This window comes from Glandiceps talaboti, chromosome 8, assembly GCF_964340395.1.
Source record: "Glandiceps talaboti chromosome 8, keGlaTala1.1, whole genome shotgun sequence".
NCBI classification, from domain to species: Eukaryota; Metazoa; Hemichordata; class Enteropneusta; family Spengelidae; genus Glandiceps; species Glandiceps talaboti.
The window spans coordinates 5,205,001-5,215,373 of record NC_135556.1 but is presented as its reverse complement, the minus strand read 5'-3'; the positions used below and the strand labels follow the sequence as shown (position 1 = coordinate 5,215,373).

Here is a 10,373-nt window from a genome sequence, read left to right as displayed (position 1 = left end):
GGCGCCCTGCCCCAGCATCCCTTACATGCTAACTCAGATTGTTGCACTAGAAGTGTATTTTTCATTATATAGGGAACGTCACTGGTATTGTAATGCAGGATTGTATGAAACCACTCACACAAACAATAAAGACATGACCCTGCAATGCATTCATTGATTTCATACATACATACATACATACATACATACACTGCTTCGTCTTGGAGGGAAAGTTGAACACATCATGTATGTCCACAAAGAAGCTTTTACAGTCAGAATTGAAGTAAATTTACCACCATTTTGGATTTTATTCTCAAATTATAATTTGATGATCCCGAGATGGGATAGCCTCCATGGTAAGCCAAAATGGCATATGGTCTGCAAACTCAGTAATTCAATCTCGTCATTTTTCATGTTGATAAGTCATCCCTATGTCGTGTTGTTGGCCATATATAAAAATGTGTATGTGACCGTTGTACAAATAACCTCAAACATCAATAATATGTTAATTTTATGTTGATTTTTCCTCAAGGTTTGACGATAATGATATAGGGCCAAAATTACTGAATTACTGAGTTTGCAGGCTTTGTGGGGATAACATTTGCCAGCATCCAGCCCTCTCCAGAGGTTAGGGAAGGGATGATATGTGCTAGTATATGTACATGCATTCATTTCACAGTGAATATGTCATCAGAAGCTAGCTAGCCGTGCAGCATGTCATGTAAGTCAAGTCTAGACTATCTATCACCAATAACAAGACATGTTCAGGGGGTTTTGCAAATAAAATACCACACTTCATTGAGAATTCTTTTTAGAAAACCCATCTTTATTTGACTGTGAGCACTCACATTTGTATCCCAAGTAACACCCACGGTTTAACATATTGCAAGGAAGGCTAAGACAGGGAAAAGGAAAAGTTACACAAATCTGAAAAGGAAATAAATTGGCAAACACACTGGGAGGGTATTTTATATACATTATTTTTTCAAGATAATTGAGGGAATAAGATACTATGGCAAAATAGTCTTTTGTGAAAAATGTTACTACTCAAACTTTACATAACAAAAAAAAAATCATCACAATACTTAGAGGTACCATGTACATGTCAGGGTCTGAACTTTGAACTTTGAACCTTTACCCTTTCATACAATTTGCATATATAAAATGACCTTCTTCCCATACCCTGGAAAGATGTTGTTTATATGTACCCATCACCATACACACTCCAGAATAAAATCCTGCAGATAATAAGAAACGCTTTAACACTTGCTGTTCCTTGTAGAAACAGTATTCAACAGTTTCAAATAATGAATAGTTCTAGATTTGTTGCAAAATTTTCGCTACTTTGATGTAATCTCAGCGAATCTATTAGATCTGTATGTAGCAGCTATATATTCCTAAACCATCTCATCTATAACACCAAGTATTTTTACAGACAACACTGGGCTGCCGCTGGTCGCAATTACCATAAATAAGTTATCGATAGTTATTTCGTTTTTATATTTTTTTTATACTTTTTTGCAAGATTTCATTCTAATTTTTTTTAAACATAAATACCAATTTTTATAGCATAATTAATAAGGATAAACATATCAGAATGTAAGAGACAGATTACTGTACACAATACTGCTTTATGAAATGTGTTAGACCCCCTGCCTCCCCCCCCCCCCATTTCCATGACGAGGGTTGTTTGTCTCCTCGTCATCACTTTTGAGTTTAAGATCACAAGTTTGAAGTTATGAAAGAAACTTAGTAAAAGATATCCTTCAAAAAAAATGCACTACAATTAAATTTATCACAACTACTAGAAAAATGTAGCTACACTATATATTCAACTACTAAATGTTTCTGTATTTTATTTTTCACTAAAATTGGTACAAAAAACAGCTTGAATTGTCAACTATTTTCGTACCCCAGCAGACTTTTTCAAGAAGTTTGACTCAAGTTGAAATGAGAATGCATTCTATTTTTCTCTGATTTCTAAATTTTTACTAATTTTTGGGTGTTTTTATATTTTTTTCCTTTGACTTTAATGACCTTGGCATAGAAACATCTAATTCTCTAAATATTAAAATTATACAACTTTAATCTAAACCGCAACCTATCAAAATAAACAAAAGTCATATTTTCTGACCAGTGACCTTTAACCCCAAACGTGTCAAGGAACTGGGGGGACATGACACCAGTAACTCTTCACTGTGTGACTGACTGGAGGGAGGCAATATTTATCATCTCTTTCTCTGAAACTGGCAAAGTGGTATTTAAAAATCTACACAGTCACGGTATTAAACGAAATGAATGTCCATGCAAGGAAAATAACTATAAATCTGAAAACTTGGTATAATTGCAACGATGTAAAAACTGAACATTGTCGTGTACTGTAGACTAGCATGCTGTCCAGTCTCAAAATACAAAATATTCTACAATACTGATTTCAGGATAACAGTCTACAACTTGGGTTTATATCTAGTTCACTTTCAGTCAAAAAGGACACACGGAAAGTAGATTCTACCATTTCTTCGTTTGAAGGGATTGTTTTGTTACAAATGACGGGCGGAAAATCTTATTCTACAGTGCAAATATCATATGCATAAAATAGGTTGAATTGTGGGGGGTCAGAGTTCAAACACAGTTGTACCATGAATCTATCAGGAGTGCATCTACTAGAAGACCCCTCTTACTCCTACGGTGTGTCTACACACAGGTCACCGTACACCCTGCCTAGTGCCTAGGATGAAAACTTGAACCATGCTTTACTATCTTGTGCTTTGTTTATCAAGACAATTCTGAGCTGATTTTTACAACATACAGAAGAGTTCACAGCATCACTTACAAGTATAGCATGGGTTATAAGAACATAAATTGTAGATTAAAAAAAGCGATATCTGTAGCTTTATCATAGCAACTACATTTGCTGTCTGGGCAGAAAACCAAAGTACTCTCCCTCAGATTTTGAAGTACATTGTACTTGTTCTATCATTTACACAACTCAGATATTTTTTTTAATATTTTGATCCTCAGTAATAGCGCCACCAAGTGGCACACAGCAGTAACATGGGAGATGTACTCTATGATTCTGCAATAACATGTATGTATTATATAGTAATTGACAGTATTTCATTGTTCAATACTTGGTGAAAAAATTAAGATATTGAAAAAAAAGAGAATTTGTTTCTTTCTGTGCAAACTACTTTCCCTATGTACAGGAACAGAGGGAAAGGGGGAAGGGGTTTATTACATCTTTAATAGCACACACACGTTTTTTTTTGTGTGACTTTAAGCCAAGCTGAACATATGAAATGAATGTACGCATAGCTTTACGATAACATGTATTCAACAAATGAAACAAAATTAAAGAATGAAAGCTCTCTCTCTCTATATATATTTGTTTTACAAATATCTTCTTTTCTGAAAACCTGGCCATCAAAAATGGTTCACTTTTTGAACTGCCAATAATTGGGAGAATCCAAAGTATGGGAGTTGTAGATTGATAAAGGTCAATACAGCAGAATAGATTGGTCCTCATAAGTCATAGAATTGGCAAAAATGAATGACTGACCCCCTATTTCTTCTTTTTTCATAGTCACAAATATGCTTTCTCCAAATAATTTTTAGCACACAACTAAATTGCTGTTTACACTTGTTGTCAGACGTTCTTTTACTGGTAGAAATTGCACATGGTTTTTCCATTAGATTTTTTCGTACAGCTGCAGAATGCTTAGTGTATAAGCTGTTAGTGAAGTATTTTTATAAGGAATTCACAAAGAAAACGGTCACTTTCAATATCATACCAAATGCGAGCAAAGATGCTATCGATGAAAATACACATTTTATCACCTTGATTGTTTTTGATCAGTTCTGTAGTCTTACATCATGGCAATGTGTGTCTATGTCATCAGTTCTGTAGTACTACATCATAGCAATGTGTGTCTATGTCATCAGTTCTGTAGTCTTACATCATGGCAATGTGTGTCTATGTCATCAGTTCTGTAGTACTACATCATAGCAATGTGTGTCTATGTCATCAGTTCTGTAGTCTTACATCATGGCAATGTGTGTCTATGTCATCAGTTCTGTAGTACTACATCATAGCAATGTGTGTCTATGTCATCAGTTCTGTAGTCCTACATCATGGCAATGTGTGTCTGTCATCAGTTCTGTAGTCCTACATCATGGCAATGTGTGTCTATGTCATCAGTTCTGTAGTCCTACATCATGGCAATGTGTGTCTATGTCATCAGTTCTGTAGTTCTACATCATGGCAATGTGTGTCTATGTCATCAGTTCTGTAGTCCTACATCATGGCAATGTGTGTCTATGTCATCAGTTCTGTAGTTCTACATCATGACAATGTGTGTCTGTCATCAGTTCTGTAGTTCTACATCATGGCAATGTGTGTCTGTCATCAGTTCTGTAGTTCTACATCATGGCAATGTGTGTCTATGTCATCAGTTCTGTAGTTCTACATCATGACAATGTGTGTCTGTCATCAGTTCTGTAGTTCTACATCATGACAATGTGTGTCTGTCATCAGTTCTGTAGTTCTACATCATGGCAATGTGTGTCTATGTCATCAGTTCTGTAGTTCTACATCATGGCAATGTGTGTCTGTGTCATCAGTTCTGTAGTTCTACATCATGGCAACGTGTGTCTGTCATCAGTTCTGTAGTTCTACATCATGGCAATGTGTGTCTCTCATCAGTTCTGTAGTCCTACATCATGACAACGTGTGTCTGTCATCAGTTCTGTAGTTCTACATCATAGCAATGTGTGTCTCTCATCAGTTCTGTAGTCCTACATCATGACAACGTGTGTCTGTCATCAGTTCTGTAGTTCTACATCATGGCAATGTGTGTCTATGTCATCAGTTCTGTAGTCCTACATCATGGCAAAGTGTGTCTGTCATTCCTTCTGAAATTCTACACATTTGACATTTTCCCTGTCTTTCTTAAAACTTGACTTACACAACATGTAACTATATTGGTCTGAATTTTCTCTTTTCTCAGTCAACCAAAAATTACTATCAACATAGGGGGTCTGTGTTAATTCACGATGACATGGGCTCCCTATGTCACTCAAACTTTTATTGACTAAAACATGTTAGATATAATACCTAAAAATCTCTCTTTTGAGAGAGTAATTGATCTTGATAAAGCTCTCAGAGCAACCTCAAACACCGTGTGATTGCAGTATCTTATACAACAGTAAAAGAAAGACCCCCCTTGTTAGTTACATAAAGTCCCCTCTTTTTTTGGCATAAAATCTTTCAGCATACTTTTTTTTTAGACTGATTAAAGTTTTAAACTCTGTCTTATCAACATGTACTTTTTTCTTGATAATAATAATGATGATATTAATAATAATAATGCTGATAAATTGACCATTTATCGTGTACCGTTACATAACATCAACTATTATATAACATTGTAAAATCTGTCTTGTTTTTAACAATTCCCCCTAACTTTTTCTCTACAGGAGAAGAATACACTACTACTCTATCAGACAGTGTTAACATATACAGCCTGCATGTTATGATACTGTGGAACCATCTACAAAATACTGCAGGAATTTTACGACAGAGAGACATTTTCTGGCTTTACAGTGGTTTCTTGATCTCCTTGTGTCTTTTAAAAATCTGAAATCCCACCCCCACCCCATGAAAAATAGAACGGCCCATCCTCATGTGTGGTGGAACCAAATTCTATGAAAAAATGGGGGGGGGGGGGGGGGACGACGGGACGACGACGTACAGATTTCTTAACTTTTTCAGGTGACTTTCAGAATTAACTACCCTGCACAAATGTGACACTGCTGTAGTTGATTGACATTTAACATCGCCAAAACTCACAAACTTTGAAATTTGATGATCAAGAATTTTACATTCAATGCAAATTTCTTAACTAATTATTTGACGTACTTGGCCAAACATAAGTTAACAGTGTTCAAATTATCCAAAGATGAACATATACCCTGTTTCATAGATAGCAAATGCTTTGATTCAAATGCACATCAGATCAATGATTGGCCATTTTTCAGTCCTACCTAGCATATTTGTGAATACTGCATGTCACAAGAAATTGACAAAGACCAACATCACTGTTTCACATCCCCTCACTTACTGCCCCAATCACTGAAATTCCAAAATATGGTCGTCAGCATTTGCACTTTTCTTGCAAGGAATCTGATTGGTTAGTTTCAGTGATTTGCATGGCTGTACACCAATCAGCAACTGACTTCAAACTTGAAATATTATGTCACCCTACATAACAAACAAGTCACTGCGACACTGGTAAACAGGAGAAACTCAAGCCAGTAGAAACATTGATGGATGGAGCTGTGTACATGAAAGCCAGAAAACACTCCAGGCGCTGTTTTCACAGATTAAACTATTTGTAGTACTTCATGTACAAATCCAAAATATACGAATGTTTGCCGTTTATACATACTACAGAATAAACTAACACACCAAGAGAAAATGCACTCTATGCTGCCACCAAGGCTTATAGAGAAACAAGTCATTCTATTCTGATTTGCATAACGCAACATGAAATTTTTTTTGAAGTTCTTGTTGTCAATTTCATATTCGGTAAGGTTATAATCAATGAATATTCAAAAAACAAGATGGGAAAGAAAAAATTTTAGCAAATCAAACTTTTACTCTGATTACTCCTGCAAAATACTATAATTAATTTCTAAATTGTATGACTTGCTTTTTTTTTCTTCATCTAATAAACTTCCCATTCTATGATACACAAAATGCATTATTCTGTTCAGGAAATTTTTTTTAATATTTCATCAGAGATACGAAGAGATCTCGTCAAGATCATGCAAAATTGTTGGTTGTGCCCGACATGCTCTTGCAGGACCAACCCCAACACACAGGGATCTATTAAAAGGGATCTACGCTACGAACAATGTACAATACACACTGGTAAGGTCCATGTACAATTTCTCTGCGGTGAGGAGAAACTCCTCCATTCTGTAAACGGAGGAAAGTCACTCCCAGAAAAGTATTTCACCATCAATAAGTTGAAGTCAATGTAAATGTCAAATAAGAAAAAATGGTAAACGGTTAGAACTATTCACAAATTCTTATTCTGTGTGTTAGGGTTGGGGACATACTATTTAACTTTACTCAAAAGTATTCTTTATATATTATCATATTTTTGGTAATTTTTTTGTTTTGTTTTGTTTTGTTTTCTCTAAGTGATAGATTTCAATGTTCTCACTTTTCTAAGTACACATAGTCTGTACATATCTCTCTTCATTTTAAAATGTGATTTCCTTCTATAGTTAATTTTTTGTTTTGCCCATATAATATGATGTAAATTTTACACATCTCCTCTCAGCATTCTCCTCCTCCTCCTCCTCCTTCACGTTCCCCCTCACAGTATAACACAGCAGTTACTCTCTTCTGTTTTACCTCTCTTTGTTTGTCCTGTCAAAATAATAAAATGATACAGGTGAATTTAGTTTGTAAGATACAACTATTCATGCCATGCTATCGACCATCACTAACGGTTGTACTATGCTGTGCCTACAAAATCAAAAGATTTAGACCCAGCCATGAACTTTCAATTACAAGTTATTATATACATGCATATTAACATCAAACAGGTAGAATAATTTCTGCTCCTGGTGATAAAAGTGTAACGGTCATTGTCTTGACCAGGTGAAACCATAAATACTGACCGATCAGTTTAGAATTTTTCACCATTTTGACTTGGTGTGAAACCACGTACATTGACTAATTAGTTTAAACTTTTCCATTATTTTGACCAGGTGTGTGGTACAACATGCAATGACCAGGTGATCAAACACGCAATAATTTCACTAAAAACAGAGCCTCTATATAAACATGATACTTTGTTCACATTGTACATAGAATTGAAGGAACAGCTTTGATGAAGACTGTATCTTGCATTGATAAATGTGAGAAGCACAAACATAGAAACATTCTATAGAATAGCGCACTACATGGAAATGTGACAAACCTTGTGAATTTGGTTCCGGTAAGTTTTCCCGAGGTACCAAATGCATTACTGTGGTCTTGCCTGTTGACAGCTGTAAAGCTATAGACGGGAAAAATAAAAACATGTTTGTTAACCATGATGTCTTAGGGGTCACACACACACATGTACTGTACATTGACATTTTTTTGTTTTTAAATGACAAATTTACTTATGGAAACTTCATCTTGAAATACATAGTTAGTACTTTTTATTTAACTATGAAATAAAAGTCTACTCTGGTTTGAGTGTCAAATCATATAAAATATGCCTATGTATATTATGTTACATAATCATATCATAAGTTTTGTTCAAGCTATGATTCTAATTCAGGTATGAGTGACAGATGAGTAATTGTAGACCATGGAATCATATGAGATAGAGACCAATGAGGACAGAACATCACAACGTATCTGACAGTCTAGGGTGATTCAGGTTTTTGATCTGTCCTATTTGACATCACATAAGTGAAGATTTGCATGTGTTTATCATGTGATAATTACTCTGGATGCCAACATGAAGGTGTAAATCAAAGCGATACTGTATAGGAACTAGACTACCATGTGACAGGTATTCTAATTAGCATTGGTCTGTTTAACTTGCTGGATCTTTGACTTTACTGCACTCATTAACTATCCGGAAAATAGTGAGCAAGTATATCAGAATCACACATCTAGCAACATAGACAGGAGATAGTAGACAGGAGAGTCAAACATAAACAGACAATACTTTGACTGGTTTTGTATACAAATAATAAGGTAAATATTTCTAGGAAAACTCAAACATACCACTATTATAGTATTAAAAACAACAAATGACTAAACCAAACTATTTTCTGAATGATATAAGCCATGACCATATCTGATCCGGATCCAATCTGAATTAAACTGATCCAGATCACTTTAATCCGCATTGGAATCAACTTTCCATCTGCACTAAATAATTGAACGATGGATTCGATTTGAATTATATTAGTGTACCCGTCCACACATGTACAAGCTTTGATTTAGATTACTTATTATCAAACTAATCCACTGTATTAAGTGCCTGTCCATACAAGGCCTAACTGATCACAATCTGATTCAAATTATTTTGATCTGAACCGAAACTACCACCCAGAGTAGGCTTTGATCTGGATCAGTTAATTCAAATTAAATATGAATTAACCACAAGTATGGACAGGTAAATCAAATTGGATCCGGATCAGATTTTGTAGTATGGACAGGTAAATCGAATTGGATCCGGATCAGATTTTGTAGTATGGACAGGTAAATCGAATTGGATCCGGATCAGATTTTGTAGTATGGACAGGTAAATCGAATTGGATCCGGATCAGATTTTGTAGTATGGACAGGTAAATCGAATTGGATCCGGATCAGATTTTGTAGTATGGACACTCGATTATAGAACTTAGAAGGCATACGTTCAGCTCAAAGAGACATCCATTGTGTACATATTACTTTTCTTTCGCCGATATGTCACGACACATTTCAAACAACTATTATTCAACTCTCAAGAATACTTATATTTCATGAATACTGAATACAGTTTAGAAATTGAGCTGCTTTCAACACTTCTTCAGAATATGGCCAGTGTATATTATTTGCCGGAGGTTGCCAATTTAGCCTGCAACACTTATTATCCTTCATTTGAAGGACATAAATCATTTGAAATGACCACCTCAATGACAAACTTGTACAGGAAGTAAGACTAATATCAATGTATATACTGTGTAAAACCCTCTATGTGTACGTGACCATTGACAATTGCATCTTCATGTACCTTCAGCATCAATTAAATTGGTTTCTATATATGGACGTCACATCACCACTGACAATTACATCTAACTTCAGTATCTTGAATTGGTTCTATAAAAAACTTTTTTCATTTCAATGTGATATGATAATAGCCTTCATTTCAATTGGCATGAGAGGTGTTTGTGTCGTTGGTTATAGAAACTCTTCAATGTCATGTTGTTTGTCGTAGAAGTCTATTTTTCACAAGAATAAATTTCACTACATTTCCTTCCTATAGTGAACACACTGACCATCTATTGCAGAAATCCTTCGAGTCAAATAATAATATGGATTGGATTGGATTGGATTGGGAAATATATTTAATAATGTGTTGTGTTGTGTCGTGTCCTGCCCTGTAGTGTTATGTTGTGTTGTGTTGTGTTGTGTTGTGTTGTGTTGTGTTGTGTAGTGTTATGTTATGTTGTGTTGTGTTGTGTTGTGCTGAGCTGTGCTGTGTTGTTTTGTTTTTAGGCGTGTTACTCTGTGCTGTGTTCTACTGTACTGTGCAATAGAATAGTGCTCTGTGATTCACTCTACTATACTGTGATGTCAGCTACACTGTAACACATCACTCAATCATATTGTTATA

At 35.2% G+C, this 10,373-nt stretch overlaps 1 protein-coding gene across 1 annotated transcript in view; it reads right to left on the bottom strand.

Annotated features, from left to right (window-relative positions):
- Positions 1-804: 804 nt before the first annotated feature.
- The window catches only part of LOC144439508 (ubiquitin-like protein 3), a 40,683-nt gene continuing 31,114 nt past the window's right edge, over positions 805-10,373 (bottom strand). The window contains exons 4-5 of the mRNA XM_078128804.1: positions 7,974-8,051; positions 805-7,417 (exon numbers count right to left, since the gene is read on the bottom strand). Coding sequence (XP_077984930.1) covers positions 7,365-7,417; positions 7,974-8,051 — 131 coding nt within the window. The 3' untranslated portion in view covers positions 805-7,364. The remainder of the gene's footprint in view (positions 7,418-7,973; positions 8,052-10,373) is intronic.